Here is a 22,319-nt window from a genome sequence, read left to right as displayed (position 1 = left end):
AAATTGCGTGAGCCACTGACAACATCGTCTCGCCAAGCTTTTCCTCTATTCGTTGAATAAAGTTAACTACAACGGATTGCATTTCATTTTCTATCCACAAAAAAATTCACGCTCATCTCGTCACTTTCAACTTGAAATTAATTTCATATAATCAGCCTGGCATGTTTTTCTACTTTAAATCCTTTTATATCTTCATGCTCAATGTAAATATAAATACATGACCTTTATCTACTCTCGAAATTCCATTGTGCATATTCTCCTTGATCCTAGTCTTGTTTGCTAACTGCCGTCATAGAATCGTGAAACTATGCCTGGCTACATAAGCTTTGGCACATTCCACTCTATCAAACTGTACACGTATCCACGCATTCACATAGAAACTATTTGCTCATATCGATTCTATACCTCTTCATCACTAATACACTGATTAATTTTTTCTCTATATTTTCTTCAAGCATATGAAGATTCTAATCAGACCGATTTTCTATTACAGTGATACTAAATTAAACATTATTTTACTTATTTTGATAATTAAAACAAGGGTGTATTAATTACTAAATAATTAATGTTTTAACAAAAAATCGCTAATTAACAGTTGATCATTTGACAATTTTTATCATTATAAAAGCTTCTATACCTAGGTGAAAGTATGTAAATATGTGTATAAAATGCAAGTTAATTTTGATGAATTAAAAGTACAGATTCTAATCTTTGTTGGAATCTGACACTTCACCAAAAAACTGAATTATTTATCAAATACTTGATTTGCATATATATTAGCAAGTCGTGGTGGCCGCCTTGTGTCGGCTTAAGAATGCTCGAGGAACGTCAAGCTCATTTTAGATATGTACAGGAAGAAGTGTATAAGAAGAAGAGGAGGAGGAGAAAGAAGAAGAAGAAGCAAGTAAAAGAGAAAGGATAAATAGAAACCAGTGCTTTTGCAATTGCTCAAGAATTCCTTAAACGAGTATTTCATCAATCAGATTTCTTTTTCTACGTCTCCAGCGGCTACCAAGCGTGAGACACTCCCTTTAATAACAAAAAATGAACAAGTACTTCTTGAAAATAAGCTTCAAAATAGTCAGAGTTTTTAGTACAACATAGAAGTAACGGTAGAATAATAGCAGACGTCTCTTTGCAGGATATTAAACTTGCGTTGCCATCCGACCACGAGAAACTCGAATCCAGACGCTCAAGGGGAAATGCACGAGCTACGACCAGAGAAGACCACTGAGCAAGGAGTCAACTCCTGTGGGGGCAACAGGATCATCAGAGTAAGGGATAGAGAATGCCTGGGAATTAAACGCTTTTTGTTATCCGACAAGAAGTTCTGATGTATACTTAATTACCGTGGTGTATAAGGATACGCCAACGACCTTACTATGAGTTTCATGGAGGGAGTTAATGGGCCGAATCACGGAGTTGTGTTGTAATGCAGTGCGTGCCGTATAATTTAGGAAACTTGCTCCTTATGGTAATGCATATGCCTTGTTATAATAGTCACGCGAATATTCTCCTATATTTGCTCTACATTTCATTTTTAATTACCCATACTTTACAGGTAATTGTGTATCCTAATTATACGTCGCCAGAATCTGTGAATTATTTCGATGAAAAACAGAAACTTTAGATCTATATATATAAATGTATATATAGTACGCTATTAAACAAGTCAACATGACATGATGATGATGATGATGATCAAATGAATCTTTAATAGAACTGGCAAAGCACATGAAGCTTCATACATGATGCCTTTCATCTCATTCTACGTTCATTCACTGAGATAATACCAAATTCCTCGGGCGTTGCCGATGCTGAGGATCGCGACGACGGCATTAATTCCCGCGTAGTAACGAGCACATGTCTAAAGCAAAGGATGAGGTTAGTAGAACGGGTGCACACGTCTATTCGCAGGACAGATAGGAGGTTGATGCCTTTGCAAGCCTGCCATTAATTACTCCAACGCACCACTCCATCTATGCGAAAATGCATCTGCGATACTAAGCCCCCTGCATACTCTTCTTGTCATTCTCTTCTAATATCTTCTAAACCTTTGACGACAGAAAATCGTGCTCACAATGAAGCTATCAAAAGCCTTGGAACTTTAATCACTGTTACTATTTCTATAACAAAATTACTCTTACCTTTTGAAAATAATTATGTCTAGTTTATCTCCCCTGGTAGACATTATTATTATTACCTTTATTATTATTCATATCTCAACACGTTTCGGTATAAGACAAAATTATTTCATTAACCAAGAGTAATTAACTTATTTTAATAGTAAATTCTTCAAAAATAAAATCATACATTTACGTTAATTTAAATCAAGACTTTTTTTCAAAATTATAAAAATTTAATATAAATAATCAATCTAAATAAATAGATATTATAATTAGATTTAAAATCAATATAAAAAGAATAAATAATAGCAGTTGAAGCATATTAATTAATTAATTTTCATAATAAGTAGGGATTACAAATTTTATTGAAATAAATAGAATCATTTTCTTTTGACAATAATCGTATATTAGATTTATTGATTATTTCCAATAAAGTTGTTTATGTACAAAATAATGCGGAATTATTCTTATGGTATATTATATCGTACTTCGTGAATCAACCTAATTACTTAATAATTTGCAAAGGTAATTGAAAGACAAATGAGAGTTGGCGCGTTTATTATATCTTATAGCAACTTTTCTCTCTTTGTTCGTATCATTCCCTCATTAATTTTCAATCGCTCAATTTTCAAATAATCGTTAGCCCTTTTTTATCAGAATTATTTTACGTTATCATTATTTACGTTTATAAGTAGAAGGACTGTTTTGTTCAATTATTTACATACTTGTTTTTTTTTAGCACATATGTGGTATACTTAAATTAATGGATTTCATGGAGAGTAATATGGCAACAATTAACGCCACATAATTTCATAAACGTGAAAGAGTTTTACACCATACAGAACTATTTTATTTATACAATAGAATAAGTTGAGTAAAGATAGTTTTTAATGACATTCTTTCATATTCCATTCCTTCATTCATGGTTTTTATTTTTAATTTGTGCTTCTTTATCGTATCAGATTAGCATTAGTACGTCAAATATTTACAACAATGATACTTGTAATTCTTTAAAGAAGTTTGTACCATTAAAAAGTAATAAAAACATTAAATGTATACTTTTGAAAGAAATTAAATTGAAATTGATTAATACATATTTACCCATTTAGTTTTGATGTCGTAGTTTAGTTCCTGAATTTTTACTTATACGCATGAAAGTACGATTGCCAAGAGAAATAATTATTGAGGATTTAAAGTCTAAATTATTGCTGCATTAAAGGCGACAGATCCTTGGCAACCTACCAGGCACATCATTTTCACGAAAATAAAGCTATCATTGAGAAGGAGTTTGAAAAGCTACGAAAATTAACTGCTATACGATAATATATGAGTGTCAAAAATAATGTATTTTATGATAAATAATTTTATTCAAGTGATTTATATGTCTAATAGGAATTACTTAACCTTTAAAGAACTCACAAGTATACAATTATATAGTAATAACTAACTCTTAAACAGAGATTTTTTGAAATATGTATAACACTTTTTCTTTCTTACCAGTGAAGAGAAATCTTCAAATTGCTTAATGGTTTATGTTCTTAAAATTTTCTTTGTTTCATATTGCTTCCTCTATAAGGCTCATTCTTTATGTTAAACAAATTTCCAACATTTCATATTTTTCTGTACCATATTTTATTTCTCTCCATACAATGATATTTTATTTTCATTAATAATCTATGCAATTAATATTTTAATTCAAAATGATTGTTTTACAATAGAGCTCTTTTTTCTATTCTGGTCTCACATTCATACACGCAATTGTTATTAAATGTTGAAATTTACGTAGTAAATAGATATACTCTACATATTTATATAATTATGTGATATTTCATTTTTGCATATACATCACATATATAAGAATAAGTGAGAATATCTAAGATTTGAGAACATTGTTCAAATATTTAACATATGCTATGCAGGAATGGATACGTGAAAGATAATACGACATGTGCATAGGACATAAAAGATTACATATTTGCATATAACTATTGGGTAATTTTTTTCTTTTGTTTATTCATTGTTTGGCTTATAATGATGTGTACACAATGGATTTTACACAGTAACTGCACCAATTGGATAGAAGTCAACAAAAAAGTACGACCAAAGTCGCATTCTTATGTTTATTTAAATTTTTTTATTATGTGTATTTTATTTTCATACCATTATTTGATGCTCATTCGCACTATTTTCATTGCTATTTTTTTCTCTCCGCTTGTTATAATTCTTGACTAGGATTAATACGCAAAACTTAGTAGAGTGACACATAAATCTCTACTAGTATTTAACAAATTTGTCAAAAATTTTTTAAAATAAAATTTCTAAAATGAAATTTTACATAATTTTTTATAATAATTATTATTATGATAATTAATATATTTTACTAACAAACTTTTGTACACTAATTAGATTCTGATAAATTATGACACGATACGTATCCCCTAAAATATACATAATTATATTTCACTTTCGTTTTAACAACGGCATGAGTTTCGCGCACACTCTCATTATTCTTTTAAATAATTTTGAGTTCGCTTACATATATTTTATCACTACTCTTTCTCTCACTATCTCATTCTCTCACTTACATTCTTTTTTTTTTTATTTTTACTAATTTACTATTTACTAAACTTTATTTATTGCATTTATGTACTTGAGATTTTTGTGATAACGAAACTTTTAAAGAATACTTGAAGACCTTTCTTCACCACTTTTATATATTTTTTTTTTCTACACACTTATTATCATCCAATCTATAAATATACTCTAAGTAACATCTAATCGTCAAGTATATAAAACAAAAATTTACAAAGTAAAAAACTATCAAAGTTACACAGTCAAAATTTTTTTGTTTACATTGAAAAATAAATAATTTTACATTTTCTTTTTTTTCATATACGGAAATTCCATTTCCTATAAACAATCATTTATGCATGTTTTTTTAATGCACAAGAAGAAAATGAAAATTTTAATTTTTTTAAATTTTTTATTAACTAATACATCCATTTTATTTCTTTATCTTCATCGAATTAATATATTTTTCCTATCCATTTTTCATTACATGAAAAAGCAAAATCAAAATCTTCATAACAAGAATCAAAGTTGCGATTCTGTTGGATATTAAATTAAATTCACTTGATACTAAAGATTTTAATTAATATTTCTCTTAATCAAAATTAATATTTAAGCTATTAAGGAATACAATGTCATCTAGTTACAAGTATATTAAGTAATCAATGTACTTTATCACAATAACTACAGTCAATCAATATCTTTATTCCTTTCTGCTTTAAGTAATAGGCTTAATTTCGTTTATTTTTAAATAATATTAAATAAAGGAAGTCTTTTAAATAAATTTTATAATCCAATTATAAATAGAAAAGTGTAGGAAATGGATAATGGAATAAATAAATGCATTATTCTGCTTAAACGGCTTGGAAATAGCAGCCGTAAGTTGCATTCCGTTGCATGGGAAATCGAGCAACTCGATAGCTAGATCGCGGTTGTAGCCGCTGGATCTAAAGAGAAGCATGCAGTGAAGGAACAAAGAGCTGTAACATTGGATAGATAAGGAGAGAGAAAGAGAGTAGTATAGAGAATACGAAAGCACCCGACTTTACTCTTCGCATCTCGGGAGCGCAGTTCAAGGTGCAGTCACCTCTCAAGCGGCAGCCAAGATGGCCGTGGAATTCCGACGAGTACACTCTGCACGAGAAGCTATATTCTTCATACGGGACAGTAGCTCACTATTCCGGTTTCTACGTACATTATTATCATACCACATTTATTTGTTACTCTTCTACTCTCTTCCATTTACTTTTTTCGAATTTTTTTTTTTCTTACTCAAGTGCTTCTTTTTTGTCATTATCTCATTTTCTCTTATTTTCATTAAACAGAAAGAAAGTTTAGCAGTCAAGACATTTATTCTGAACTTTTCATCACCTTGTTTATAATGAAAATTCTTGAATCAATAAACCGGTTTTATATCTCACTCTATAATATTACCACGATGAAAATTTTCATTAGCATAATATTGTGCACATTTACGACCAATTCAATATTGAAATATTGACGCTTGAAAATGATACAATTTATAGAGGACATAACCCATTTATTGATTTACAATTTATAACATGTAAAAAAATATATCAAATTCATTCTGACAATTTTATAATTAATGTTACACAATATTTGCTAATAAAATGACTAATTGAAATATTACTCCAAAATTATAATTATTTTATCAAATTTTCACGAATTTTTAAAAATATTATTCAAAAATTATGTCAAATGTCGTAGAAAAAAAAATTATTTATAAAATTATCCAACAGTTTCGCAACTTGACTATACTTGATCAATGTTAATATTCAAGTTTACAAAGATAAGATGTTTTTGTTTTAACGTTTTTAAGAAACTAAAGTAATTAAAAACCTACACGGTTAATATTACTCATTTTTTTTTTAGAATAATTATATAATATAAGGATCATTTATACAAAAGAATTTAAAATATTTATAATACAAAGTGATAATGAAATGTTGACAGCAGTACACAAAAAATATAATTGAATGTGTGCGCGTACTCAGCATCATTTATCAGCAATTATTTTGTCTTATTTCACGCGTGAACACGTAACTGGTACTGTTGAACTCACGTCTCATTGAGCCATGAAAATTCTACAATGGATACTACTGTCATCTTACTTTTTAACTTGTCTCATTACTCGTTTCTAAACTTTGATCTTATTCTCCTTTTTATTCGTTTCATTTCTTTTTTTTTTCAATTATTGAGAAAATAAGTCCACTGTTTATAATATACATATATATATATATTTAAAATATTTCTATATGAATGTGCGATTTTTATGACACAAAGATAACTGTCCGTGTTTCTTTTTCCTCTCATAATATATTTATAATAACATCCAAGGTACATCCAAATAATTATTCAAAATTAAATTTAAATCTTTAGACCAATTTACTTAGTTTCCTCAATATCTATCTAAACTTCACTATCGAATCTAAAAGAATGTTTGCAGTAAACGTACATACACGCGAATACACTCAATCATCTTATTATATATATAACACATTATACATTCTGATGACATTGAATATAAGAACTGAGGAATGTTTGTCTTTTTGACGTCTTCAGTCTTCACTTGATACCCGGATTCTGTTGTAAGCTGCCTCAGGAAAAAATTTCACAAGAGAATTCATTGAATGAAAAATCTCATGAGTCGTATTTGACACACTAGAGACTGGTTTTCTACTTTTTTTTTTCATCACTTGATTCACGAGAATCCTTCAGCATCTTTTTCTCTCTCTCTCTCTTTCTCTCTTTCTATATATCATCAGTCTTGGTTTGATTTTAATAAGCGCATTAAGTGCAGTGGCAGTTAAATTACGATAAACGGCTTGGTGTTTATTCTCTGTAGGTACTATTGCCTTTGTTGTCATGTATTTCCAACTCCATAGGATGTTTATCGTTTCTCTGTGGTACCATTGGCAGCTCTCGATCTTTTAGATTACGATCCCGAGAGCTGTCTCGATCTCTGCTGCTATAATGATGATAATGGTATGAAGACACATGACCATTAATCGGCAAAGTAGGATAAGAGGATTGAGGACACGGTGGTGAGTGTTTTTGCAATGATATCTGATTATCTTCATTATAAATTCGTTCATTAGGATAATTTCTTTGTTCATCAGTGAGCCTACATGAATCGGAGCGTGCCGGCAAAGCTGGTAGTGGATTTCTGCGTAAAGAATGATTCGAGTGATGTATCCTGGTTGATGCACCATTAATACCACTCGTGTTAATGATATTATTGATGTCACTAGGACCTTGGGTTGGTGAAAAAATGCCACTACCAGAGCGTTGACTAATTGCAGAAACGGGCAGCGTGCCTGGGCGACGCATTTGTCGCGCGGTTTCGCCATCAATGTAGGTGAAACCCTCGGCCGGAGTAGTACCACCATGTGGCAAAAACCAAACTCCACCGTTACCGGGGCTCGCTGCCCGAAGCTCTAGCTACAGTTCCGTCACTGGTATTGGTTTAATGCCTGTAGTGATTTGAGAGTGTTGCAATTGCTGTTGTTGTTGCTGTTGAAACTGCGGATGATGAGTTTGGGCAAATTGCTGATGTAATTGTTGCTGATGACGATGATGTCCATGTGTTCGAACAATATATTCTTCATCAGAGAATGTCTTTTGATACTCATGTTCTTTACGTGAAATGGCGCGATTTTTCCATTTATAATCTTTTAAAGCATCTCTTACACGCTTACGACAACGATAGTAGAGTAACAAAGCTAACCCAGCCAATAAAGCAAGTCCTGCTGCACAGAGAGTTGCTAGAAGCGCTTGCTTACGTGGATCTGAGAAAGCACAACCCAATTCATCCGGCGCCATACCCTTGAGGGATTTACCACGAGATTCTGGTGGCTCTGCGCAGATCACGGGACTTGAATTTCTTGCCACTAGAACTTCAGACAACCACAACAGATTACAGTCGCAAATGAGAGGATTCTCGCTTAGATCTAACCTTCTAAGATCTCCCCAAGCTACTAATGATTCTGGAAAACTCGTAAAGGCGTTATCTCGTAGCATTAAATGCCGAAGGTTTGGAAGTCCAGCAAGTGCACCATCCTCTATAGTTGTTAGTTTCTTGTTGCTCTTCAGGATTAAAGTTTCAAGGTTACTATTATCAGAAAAGGCACCCTTCTCTACGGTTGTTAACAATTTTGCCCCTGAAATGTCGAGTTTTTTTAGATTTGTTAGACCTTGAAAAGCACCTGATTTTAACATTGAAAATGGATTTTGTCCCAATATTAACTCCTCTAGTCGACTCAAGGTTTCCAATTGTTTCGTAGGCACCTCTCGTAGTTTATTTCCTCCTAACTTGAGAGTGCGTAAAGAATATAAACCTCGAAATGCAGCTTCACTTATATTATCTAAAGTAGCAATGGACACATCTAGAACTGCTAGACGTTCTAGACCTTTAAATGCATCATCAGTAAGTGAAGGAAATCCGTTAAGGCCAATGTGAAGCTCTGCCAAGGAATTCAAAGGTGCTAAAGCTGGTGATGGAACTGATGTCAACTGATTGTCATCTAGATAGAGTACTCTGAGAGCTCCTAATTTCTGGAATGCACCAGGTTCTACTTTGGATATCCTATTTCCACCCAAGTCCAATTCTTCAAGCTTGGTAAGAGATGTGAACAACCCATTTGTTAATGTCTCCAAATAATTATCTCTCATATTTAGTACTGTTAAAGATATTAATCCTTGAAAAGTCTTCTCTGCTAAGCTTGATATTTTGTTATGTTTTAGATGAAGCTCTAAGAGATTTTTTTGAGCTTTAAAACTTTCATTTGGTATTGAAACGAGATGATTACTCGATAAATCGACGTTCTTGAGGTCACCGTAGAATTGAAATGCCGCAGCATCCACTGTGCGGATTCGACTTTCTTTCAAAACTAACCTCTGGGTTGAAGGATTAAGTGCTATTGGAATTACGTCGAGACTCACTCCTATACACATCACCACCAATGCTTCATCATCACAAGTGCATCCAACCGGGCAGTATGCAGACTTTACTGTGGTGAATAGACTCATTGTGATTAGCAGCATTAACTGCCAAGAGCTCAGCCAATTTTTTGACACCTGAAATCATAAAAAATTACCCATATTATTATAAATGTTGCATATTTATCATCATTACTATTCATTATTTTTTTTTCTTATTATAAAACTTCATTAGATATATTAAAAATTATCCAGTCGCTGTGGGATTACACGCGATGCGTTGAAAACATTATGTTATTAAGAAAGGATTAGCCACGGGTGTGGCACACTCTATGAGACGATAGGTGTAGCGCATCTCGTAATATCGAACTTGCGCGTGGTAGGATCGCGACTCTGTCTCTTATCTCGTACTCTCTCATACTCTCGCTCTCACTTTATTCCGTGTCTCTTTCGAAGTCTAGTCCCATTACTCATCTCACATTACAGCTGCATTACGTACAGTTACGGACGTTTCCTCAAATTCAGATGCTATTTAATGAACTCTAGTAATAATTTCCGATTGATATAATCGTGTTGAGTTATCGAAAAAACTTTCACAGCAATAAAATATTTATTAGATGCTACATATTGCTTTTAACTATTAATATTTAACTGATGATCAATAATAATAATAATAATTTAATATCGACTTCAATGTTCTACTTCTCAAGGAATAATATTGATGTTAATAAAATTAAATTTTATTTTAAAGTAAAATTATGTTTACTTTGTTTATTATGAATAGTTATTACTTAATATTTTAATGTAAAAATTATTGATCGAACTACTTGTTAAGAAGATAAATATTTGATTAATCAATAAATATTCATTATTTTGTGATTCTTTAAGGTTTACTACTATGACGTTATTTTTTTTCATTTGATTTTTTTACATCTCTATAAAGCTTAATACATCATAAAATTAGTAGCAGTCAATCAAGTATCTGTGGTTCTGACAGAGGTATAATTTTCAATGTTTATCTCTGATTTACTAAGAAAAATTACAACACCATTAATCTCTTTGTTCAACCCATTATTATTTGAATATTATCATTACGACAATTAATTGATGGTGCTTTTAAAAGATTTAAATATTTCAATACAAATGAACTGTTGCAAAATAATCGACAATCTATTACCCTGATGAATTGAGCTATTTACTAAAGGAATTTTACTGTCACTTCAGAAGAATTTTTATGTTGAAATTACAGAGTTATCTGGTAATTAGACTTGAAGTATTCAATAAAAAACAATCTTAGTGTTATTGCAATAAATTCCATTCAAATAGAAAAATTATCCTATCAAATTGAATAATACCGATATTTTATTTAATTTAATCTTGAATTAATAATAAATTGGCTGCATATTTATCTTTAAAGTTCATATTATTAAGAAATGATATTCAATTCTTTTTCTAATAAGATTTATTTCCAAGTTAAATATTGAAATAAAAAACATCTTTACTGTTATATATGATTTAACTTCGAAGTAGTACTTCAGTGAAACCCTTTAAATAACTGCCAATGCCTATTCAACTTTATTATCTTCCCCATCTATTTATAAATAAGAAACCCTTCGAACTTGAAAATATTTCTTCCCCATTTATCCATAGCTTTAATTTTATTTAAAATCCAAACATAATAATTTATCTTTAATAAAAAAAATGTTTTCATATTTCAGAAGAATAGAGGGAACAGATGTGGAGAGCAATACCGAGAAAAAATGAAATTATCTACAAAAATATTACGAGAATTTTTTCACAATGATTACACGTAGTTTAGAATGCACAGTTGTTAGTCTAGAGATATGTCAATCAAATTTGAGAAAACGCGTCTAGTCCACTGACCGTGACAAAGACCTTTTGTCTCCAGTGACGAGTAGGGTGCTACCACGTGCTTGTCGCCTCTCTTGAAGGGGGTGTAAGTGGCATTATGCGCGTCGTGCTACTCGTAGATAACGTCGCGCGAATACATCAGACGTCCTGGTGGTATCGGAGCCACTAATCATGTCTCCAAGGATAATGTCAACTATTCTCACGTGACGAATTGTCGTACTATTCCTTCCTGCTACTACTCCCATCATCATCACCAACACTCCTCTATTATCATTATTATCACCATCCTTACAGCGACGGTATGCATACCTAAATAATTACGTTAAATACACAACAACAGCTAATCATTTTGCTCCAATTATTTAATACTTTTAAATCATAATATTTATTTTTTTAACACCTAATTGCGCTAATAAATATGAAAAAATGTTGAGTTAAGAATTGAAGCAATTCTTTTTTAATTATAAAAAAAATATAGCTTTTTAGTTGGGATGAATAATATTGAAGTCATTAAAATTAATTACTGAAATTTTGTAAACAAAAATGGCAAACGTGGAATGAATTTTAATGTAACAAATTATCTACAAGTATATCCTGATGAATTTATTCTAAAAGAAAATTAAATTCATCTTAGTAAAAAATTATTCAATTTAATTTTTAAAACTTTTTTCAATTATTTTTATAATAAATTCTTGTTTTAAAATAGTTTTTTATTGAACTCACGAATTAATATTAAACAACTAATTATTTTAATAAATTACTATTCATCAAACTTTCTGATTGATATTAATCGAATAATTATTCCGAAGAAATATTTTTGCATAAATTATTAACTGAAAATTTCCATGGATAACAACTATCAAACTGCACCTACCTATTGTTATCTAAAGTACAACAAAGTTTTTCATCAATAATGCAATTTAATTTTTGATTCAAACAAGAGCTAAAGATTCCCAAAAACACCTAATCATTTGTCCACAATCAATCGTCAACATTAATAGTCTATTACCAATTCTATTTCATCATGAGTATTTGAATATTACATAGAGCCAAATGATTGCAACACTAAACAGATACCAAAATGTACTTTTTCTATCAACTATTTGGCAATTGGAAATTCACAGAAATCAATTTTAATTTTACTTGTCAAAGACATTCAGATTGAATTGGCGGAATGAAATTTGGACTTAATGGGATCAAATGATTTATCGATTGAGGCAGCCACATGCCCTACCATTTCTCTATCTCACTCTATTTCATCCCCTTCTCCCCCTCGCATATACTCCAAGTACTGCATCGTATCGTAAACTGGATGCTAGAACGTCACGATAATTGAAGCCATTGTCCCTCTTCATCACTCGCGTTGATGGGCAGCTGATGAAAACTCCCGTTTGTTCAACTAAAATGCATAAGAGCAAGTGAGAGGGAGTCATATTTCCCCAAGTGAAAATTCGATAAATCGTCTCTTGTACTGTGGGGATTTTAGTCTCTTCACCATCTCCCTTATCTGGTAGAAAGGAACTTTTTTATCCTTTTTTTTTTTTTTTGTCTACTGGGTTAAACGTAGATACAACCTCCGCTTCGGGAGCGCAAAGAAGTTAACCAAAGGAGGAAGATTACCAGTGAGGGAGTGTCGAGGGGATTGGAAAATCGGATTACTGATGGCGAGGCTAGCAAAGCAAGCTTCTAGGTTGAAACGAAAAGTGGGACAAGAAGGGGTTTAGGTGATGAAGCACGATTAAAGCAGGAAGAGACTGTAACTATAATTGTAAGTTGGTTCTTTGTGAAATTGAAGGTAAATCGAAAAATATTCAAAGAGTCCACGGGATATTTAAAAATCAATAAATCATTGCAATTGAGTGAGTTCACATTGCCAGAAAAGTTTGAATAAGAGAAGAAAATATTTTAAGGTGAAGAGAAAAGGTAAAAAAAAAAACCACTCTATTGGTCTTGAACAAGCCTTGGTTATAATTGCCGGTCATAATGTTATTATCAGTTCGCCTAATCGTCCATAATTATCGCTAAATTTTACTGTAACTACTGTGAAAGAGAGAAAGAGACAAAAAGGTAGAAAATAGATGTGGTCGGTGAGAGTCTGGCCGCGAAATTGTGGTTCCGGAGGAAGTGCCTGGGGAGATTGCATTGTGTTTTTTCCATTCAAGATTCAATTTTTGGTCACAGATTTGCTTTAAGTGTTTTGCGTCTCTCTGGCAACTGCTCATTCTACTTGGAACAATATAGATTTTATAATGCTTCATTTAATATACTTTAATATCTACATTATACTTTTTTACTTCACTGCTCTAACCATTTCAAACTACGCTGTTATATAATAGTTCACAACGAATACTAAATTATTATCTACATCAAAAATTTTTTCATCATCTTTTTTTTTTAAAAAAAATTCTCATCTTTTAGATCTCTAAATGATAAGTTAAAGATTTATTGAGATATTTTAACACAAAGGACTACATTTTGGACCATTTTTTCAGTCAATCTCATGATTTGTTATGCTGAGAATACTTATCATTAATCTAGAATTCATATTAATCTGTTGAAAAATGTAGTATCATGCTCGTACATGAAAAAAAATGATTTTAAGAAGCATAGTTTGATTTTTATTGGTTAGACAATCGTTCCCCCCAGTAGCCTCACTTATATTCGTGCTCAGTAAGTCTACGTTATTATAGTACGACCGCGTACGACGCAAATCCGTCGGGAAATTTGGTTTAATTTATGCAAGCTAGGGAATGTTTTATGCACCGGCACGTACTTCCTTGGTCTACGTAATCACTGGGTCTATACCTTGAATGAAGCTTGAATGTCGGCCAAGTGTTCTAAAAAACAAGTCACTAGGACTAAGGCGTGCTAATAAAGAAATTAGAAGCACCCACCTTATTCTCAGAGTATCACTAAGTTAAATTATGTTTGTCAAAACGTGCTCTAGTTTTTTTTTCACACAGGTTAAATACTTTAGAGCTTTTTATTCAAGGTTGATAATAAAAGAAGTTATTGTTATTTACTGTACATATTTAATGAAAATTTGTTCTTTTTAATGAAAATGAATAATTATGAATCTCTTATTTCAAATGTATTTATGAATTTTCATAATATCTTGAGATATAAAAAAAAAAAATACTGAAAAATAATCAGTTATCTTTTTATGTTTCTTTGAATAAATCATACACTTTTTTTTATTTATTGTTAAGTCTTTTTGAAATTGGATTATAATGTAGGTACATGTAAAGTAATTTTTCACAAATTTGATTTATTTGTCTTTTGTAAATTCATAGTGTATTTTACATATCTATATACTAGGATTTTTACTAATTCTACAGAATATTTTGAGATTGTAAATTAACATTGAATATATTTTTGTTTCATGAATAAAAGGACATGAAATAAAATCATAATAAACAATGAATATTCAGAAAAAAGATTTTACATTACAGTTTCATGATGGAAATTTTTATATGAAATATGATTTACTTGATTTCTTGTAGTTTTCGAGATGATGTTTTATTTATTTTCTGAATGATGAAACAATTTCTGAATTTTCAAAATTCCAGGTATATTTTTCTTTTATTTAAGCGGTCAATATACGGTTAATTAACGTTTTATTTTACCTTAAATATTAGGATAGTGCTTGTATAATGATAATATTTGTATTCCGATGTTATCTAATTGAAGTTTACGTGATAAGTATAAAAAAAAAAATACTTGAACATATTTAATTAAATGTTTATTACTTTTTTTTTACTTTGAACTCGAAAAAAAATGGATCAATTAAGGTTGAAAATCGGATCATGATATGAAATGAAATTTGGCATCAGACAACTCTTTCATACAGCCACAGACGGAGATTTTCATAAGCTTATTTCTAACTCGTTTGATACACGAATATATTCATCTACCTTTTGAATAATGCAACAGAATATTTTATCCGCAAAATAATTATCAAAATTGAAAAAAAAAAAAAAAAACAAGTATTCAACCCTCATGTTGGCAACATTTATACATACATACCATAGTAAGAAAAGTATATAATTTATTTTTTATCTTGACCGTAAAACGAAAAGGAAACGCCGTCAACGCCAAAATATCTCACATTTTTCTTCGGTCGTCGAGGGAAGAGAGAAACTCTTGAGGGGAGGGATGATTTTTTGTCGTTCACAGTTGTGATGAATGACTATAAAAAAAGTAGGAAATTGTGGAAAAAGAGGATAAGACATTGGAGAGACAGCTTTTTTGGTTTTAAATAAGCATTTTTTAAAGCAACAAAAAGGTAGCTCAATTTTACTTCCTGGAGAACAAAGTTTTGGTATACCAAACAAGTTATGAAATCAGTAGTGCCTAGAACTATCTCTCTCTGACTCTTGTGTGGAAATACGACGTGAGGTATAGGCCACCAAGTTCTCTCTATCTTGAGAGGGAGGTAAGGGAGAAAAGATAGATGGAGTAAAAGAGAGAGGTGAAGTTAAAGCGGAAGCAAAGGATGAAGAGGAAGAAGGAATAGAGGAGATATCGAGGTTTGGCTGCTTGGAGATTCCACTTAAATTCCAGTTCTATATTTATCGAGCTTTAACTGAGCTAGAAAAGGAATACTGGCTCCAGTTGAGCGGCACATTGGTTAAAGCTGCAACTACATCGTAAAATTGAATGGAATGCACGTCGAGTCGCGAGAGAGAGCATGTAGATTTAGCTGGGTGTAACAGCAGCAAAAGAGAGAAATCAGGGCCAACTTTGCGTTTATAAGAGGTGAAGAGTCTGCAAGTTCTCTTCTACACTCGTGATCGTCGATTCCAACAACAATAAAGAAGATTGGGATCGATTTAAGATTCCAATTTCCGGCTTTCCAAAGGAAGAACCACTCGGGGGTCTCAAGTTCGCGAAAAAGGAGGGCATCAAGAGACAGAACCGATAGTCCAAATTGCTCTCCAGCCTCCAACCCCATCTCTTTTTACTTTGATTCTTTCATTTTTTCATTTTGACCAGACTTTTAACACCTTTTAGAAATTTCCGACGAAATTTACTTTTTTTAAGACAATGGAATTTTGCTGTACGTCTTTATAGATCAGAAAAAAGTGTAACCAAATGGTCGCTTTTTACTTTATTGGATTTTTTATCAAAATAAGGTTATTGGAAAATTTTTTTGAAATCCATCGAAATATTTTTATCTAATTTTAATTTAAAAAAATTCTCTTTCTCAATTTTGGAAAATAAATTGGAATTTAACTTCTACTTAAAAATATATTTATAATTGAGAAAATAAATAACGAGATGAAAAAATTAATATTTGTATTATGAATCACAAAAAAATAGAAGTTATTATTTTAGTTTTATGAAAAATACCATTACGTTTATATTAATGTTCAATTTTAACATCAACTCGCATTAATAACAATTAAATAATAAAAAAAACTTTTTTATTATTCATGACTATCTAAAATTTATTATATATCTTTTTTATTAATAAATAAAAACTTCATTTTTACAGAATAATATTTGATTGTATATGATAAACTTGAGTTATTTTTGATATTTTCATTTGGGCGAAACTAATATTTTTCACTACATAATAATGCGTCGTTATAAGGTTGTTACAGGGTAACTGTTTGGTGGCCATAAAGTAACTCTGAGAGAGGATAATTATAGATAATCCTGACGGACTGAAGCCAGTGGGCAAAACGATTATCACTAATTATCACAACGAAATATAATTTACCAACAATAGTTATAATAGAACAATATAAAAAAGAATAAAAATGGCTATTTTAACTGAAGTTATGATTGAAACTGCTTGAAAGATGATTGCAGAATTTCTGCAAATCGTATGCCATTATTTTTCTCAAACTTCCTCCAGTCTAGAATGTTTATAAGAACAAATTGCAGAAGTCTGAGAACAATTTCGTTAAATGTATATAAATAAAAAGAGTAATTTGTAATTCACTAAGAGAATGGCTAAAAACTCAAAAATGAGCATGAGAAAAGCGAAATATTTGGCCGACGCTAGAGGGGCCAGTTGGTTTATCGTTTTTATTCTCTTTTCAACCCCTATACGTCGTTCAAGTCGTCTCTTAAGGGTAAATATAGGGTCTACGGATTATCGTGTATCGTGAAAGCGACGTTCCACTAACTTGGAAAGTCAAACATACGAATAAATTGCAGCCCCAACGAGACGTGCCCGCATTGGCTTTCTAGAGAAATTCCCGAAGCGACGCAGAAGGAAAAGAAGAAGGCGGAGGAAAAGAAGTGGAAAAATAAAAGAAAATTGAGTCTTGTGAAATTGAAACAATTTCTTAAGTTAAAATTACTCGTTATAAAATATAGAATAACATGGAACAAATACATATGAACTATATAAAATATAATTTGAAAAAAAGTTTTTAAAAAAAATAATCATGGCAATTGTTAGTTACAAACAGCAAATATTAATTTTTAATTCAATTACTTATTACAAATTATAAAAAATGTTTTATCATACAGTTAGAAATGTAATTAATTGCTTTAATTTTATTCTGAATAAATAAAAAATAGTTAATATTTATTAATAATTAAGTGAAACAAATACTTGAAAATATTTATGTTAGTTTAGTAAAATTTTATTCAAATAATTTGCTGGATTATAATAAAAATAAACTAGTTTACTCATTGAATACAACATGAACAACTGGTTTTATTAATTCGTTTGTGTATCAAAAGATATAGTACTACTTATTAAAAAAAAAACTTCTCTGTTGAATAAAATATTTAAATAATGGATATATTTAAAATAATCTTATATAATTTTGTACTTAATTACAATATAATTCAACAGGTACTTGTTGCAAGTGATTGAAAAATAAAATGCAGCATTTGAGTCATGAAAAGCTACAACTAGAAGGTAGCTAGAGAAATGTAATTTTCTCAGTGAGGTTTTCAAAAGTTTTCCATCATTACAGATAAATGGAAGGAAAAGAAAGAGAAAACAGGACAGAAAGTACAGAAGGATAGAAAGGTAAAAGAGGGTGACATAAGAAACTGGCCGAGAGCCAAAGTGCATTACTTCGAACAAGAACGGTGGATCCACAGGAGGAGAGAGATGGTAAAGTTCGATGGTAGCATAAGGTTGGGCTCGAATGAATATTTAATTCCTGCATATCTCATCACCTCATCGGAGACAAGTTCATCCTCGATCATCAACTCCTCCATACCTCTTCTCTCTATTACTACAAGAACAGTGAAGATGAAATTTGATGCGTACTTTTAAATTCATTGCGTTTGAATAGAATTCTTTTGTTCTTATTTAATATGAGAACAAAAAGAAAAATGAATAAATGAACTGAGTTAAAAATACTCGGACCGCATTAAACCTGTGAATTATTTTTTTTCCTTTGAGTAGTAATGGCATGAAACTTAATTTTTTAATGCGGTACTCTTCAATTCACTGCTATTTAAAACGAATTAGTGAACCGTAGTTAAGTTTTTTTTCTTCAACTTCTGAAATCTATGCTTACTACCATCACTTACAACCAGTCTGCAATAATTTTTTATAGATTACTTTTCAAAAATATTAGGTATTTGTCTTAGAAATATTTAAAGGAATTTTGTTATTGTTAATTATTTAGTTTAATGTATTTATTAAATGAAGTTGAAAAAAAATTTAATTAAAAATTTTTTAGTAACAAATTTGATACTTTTCAGAAAACTTTTTAATGAATGTTTAATTTTAATTTTTCAAGTACAGAATAATAATTTTTGATGTATATTACTTTATTACAATGCGAATATTAACTTTTTATCATAAAAATAAATTTATTGCGTAGTGAAGAAAATTTGATGGTGGTATGTATGTATATTAATATTTTACAAAATTCAAAAAAATTGATTTCAGAAAATAATATTTATGAAATATAATTGATTAATATTTCATTGATGTAATTTTTATCTATATTCAATTGAAAAAATTTCAGTCTTAAACATGAATAGTATTTTTCTAGTGAAACATCATCTTTACCAAATACATGTGACTATACTTTCTAGATTCAGATTGGTTTAATGAATTTTCATGAAGACATTCAATATTTACTCTATTACATAATATCATTTAATTTATTCAAATGAAAAAAGTTTATTCAGTAAAAGCTAACCATATTCTGAAAATAAAATCTATTATTTTTATGGTAAAATTTAATAAAATAAAGAACAAAAAAACTAATTATGTTACATTTTCTGTCATCTATTATCTTCTTTTTCTCTTTTGTTCTTTGTGAAGAGAAATTAAAAATTGATATTCTGCTTTTATACCTACATGAGCCAGTATCATTGTCAAAAATAAACCTTGGACTGATAGAAAGATTAAAATGGTTGTTAAATCCTTTTCAAAAAAACATGAAACTGTGTATTTGATATTGATACTGAGCTTTTTTCAATATTTATATAAATTTTAAAGTTCTCTATTGTTATTTTCCAACTCAAAAATTCTATATATTGCGGTTATAGAAAATTTTAAATCAAAAACTTGAACTAGAAGAAAGTTAAACTTCTTTTCGCAAATATTTCCTACTTTTTTTATACTTCATCAGTCTTAACTTTTTCATACTTTAAATTGAGAATCAATTTACTAAAAAATCAAACTTTTCTACTAAATAAAAGATTTTTCAAAGATATATATTGTACTTGAAGATGTAGAGAGTGTGGAAAAGATTAGATTAAAGAGATATAAAATATAGTATCGATTACTACAGTTTTTTTTATTATGAAACTTATTTTTATAAAAGTTATTCAAATCGATTTTTATTATTTATCACATCATTCTTTATGGTTTAGTTATTCATTTGCTCATTTATGAAATATTACGTTAAGAGTCTAGATTTTTTTGCAGTGTTTTCTTTACGATGCAGAAATTCTTGATGTCATAATTGAAAATTTAAATAATTAAGCTAAAATTAACTTTCTGAAAAAGAGATAAGTCTAAATATATGCAAAATACTTTAGACAACAGATGTTACTCCCGAAAATGTGCCAAAACTTAAACAAAGTTCAATGTCTTTTCACAAATACTTTTTACTACTATTTTTATACTTCATCAGTTTTAACTTCCTCTGACTTCTGAATTGAGAATCAATTTGCTAAAAAATTTTAACTTTTTAACTAAACAAAAAATTTTCTCAACAAACTCTACCAACAAATATTTTCTTCCATCTGCATTTCTAAATAACTAAAGTAGTTTGTTCAAATTCATATCATCAGTGTATATAATAAAAAAATTTTAAGCAGTTCTAACGTTAAGTACAGTAATAATAAAAATGTCTGCTATAATTGTTTTTATTATTATTAGAGTTTTATAATAGTTTAAGTTTAATATTCTTTTTTATTCTACAAAAGTATCTTTATTGCTTCCTCTGAAGTTAAAATTTAAATGTAAATTCCCCATTTGTAAAACTAATTGATTTTTGAAAAAAACAATTTATTTATTTAATTTTATTTTATCATCAGTTCATTACATCTGAATTCAATTTAATATAAATATTATTATTTGATATAAATCAAAGCATAATCACAGTTATAAAAATGCAGTCTAATATAAAAAATTAAAAATATTCAATAATCTAATTTAGGTCTTAATATAATTAAACGAAAAAGATATATTATATTTTAATGAAACATTCTAAAATACGTTCATTAATATAACTTGCCATCAAAGCTAAGAAAATATTCAAAAACTAACTCATTAATAGAGTTATTTTTTTTTTATCCTTGACTCTATAAATAACAATACTTTGGCAAAGAAATTTTTAGAAATAATTATTAGTTGGTGAAAAAGTAATTTTATTGGTAGAAAATCAAGCTAAAATCATGACAATTATGAGATTGATCTCGAAAAGATTATTGTGACTTTATGTGCGTTCATATACAATCTTTATCAGGATTTCTAAAATCAAAGTATTTAAGGATAAAATAAGTCAGCGTAAAAATAAGAAAGATATGGTATCTTGTTAAGATGGTTGGATTTTCAAGTCTTGGTAGAACGTATATACTCCAACTGTTGTATCAGCGAATCTCATATAATGCCCAGTCGCGTTTCAATCCCCCTCGTTGGCGTTACTTGTGAACGAGATAGAAAGCGGAAAATGAGAAGGAATAAGATGAGCGAAGGAGAAAGAAGAGTAAGGGTGCAACGTGCATAGAAGCGTAATGGGCGTATAGTGGTTGGCTGACTGGTGCATTATTAAGTAGTTGAGTGCACGTTAGTCCCGCCAAGTGCTGTCGGCTTCTATCAGTATGGCCAGATAAGAGGGGATGAAGGAGAGTAGATAGAGGAAATGGAGATTGGTAGGGTAACCAAGGGTAAGCCTCCCGGCAACAATGAAAATTTCCAAGGCAGCGGTAGATAATTACGCTTGGTAATTGATCGCGCATGCGACAATCCTTCGTATGCCAGCATCCTCCCCTTCACCCTTTCTACTCCTTACTCATCATGCTCTCTGTCTTCATCTCAGCATGGATTAGACACGAATCTACCAAGAAATAGCTGAGTGACACGACCTGCAACCCTGTCAACTACCGTTTACTGTTCTGTGGTTTCGAATTAACACACTGCGGTTTAACATTACGAAAAATTTTTATAAAGACCTTGTGCCACAATAAAATTGCTTAATTAACTCGTTTGACTCCTGCTGTGCTGTTTTATGAAGAGGAGCGGAAAATTCGCTAAAAGAATTCCATAGAAAATAAAATTCTTTCGGTCAAAGTAGTCATTTTTATTGTAATGAAATAAATCGTTTGATGTCATTTTTACTCTTAATTAGTGAC

The 22,319-nt window shown here is 30.2% G+C and overlaps 1 protein-coding gene and 1 long non-coding RNA gene across 2 annotated transcripts in view; one reads left to right on the top strand and one right to left on the bottom strand.

Annotated features, from left to right (window-relative positions):
• Positions 1 to 677: 677 nt before the first annotated feature.
• On the top strand, positions 678 to 2,213 carry LOC118068456 (uncharacterized). The gene is made up of 3 exons (XR_004690515.1): positions 678 to 1,017; positions 1,142 to 1,474; positions 1,562 to 2,213. It is a non-coding gene; the product is annotated as an uncharacterized lncRNA (long non-coding RNA).
• A 1,893-nt stretch (positions 2,214 to 4,106) lies between these two features.
• LOC118068592 (uncharacterized) overlaps positions 4,107 to 22,319 on the bottom strand; it is a 78,554-nt gene continuing 60,341 nt past the window's right edge. Inside the window, 1 exon segment of the mRNA XM_035086083.1 lies at positions 4,107 to 9,791. Coding sequence (XP_034941974.1) covers positions 7,548 to 9,791 — 2,244 coding nt within the window. The 3' untranslated portion in view covers positions 4,107 to 7,547.

The sequence above is a fragment of the Chelonus insularis genome, unplaced genomic scaffold (genome assembly GCF_013357705.1).
Source record: "Chelonus insularis isolate UGA/USDA-ARS -01 unplaced genomic scaffold, ASM1335770v1 contig_3_pilon, whole genome shotgun sequence".
Classification (NCBI taxonomy): domain Eukaryota; kingdom Metazoa; phylum Arthropoda; class Insecta; order Hymenoptera; family Braconidae; genus Chelonus; species Chelonus insularis.
The sequence above is the reverse complement of the archived record's forward strand: the minus strand, read 5'-3'. Positions and strand labels throughout refer to the sequence as shown.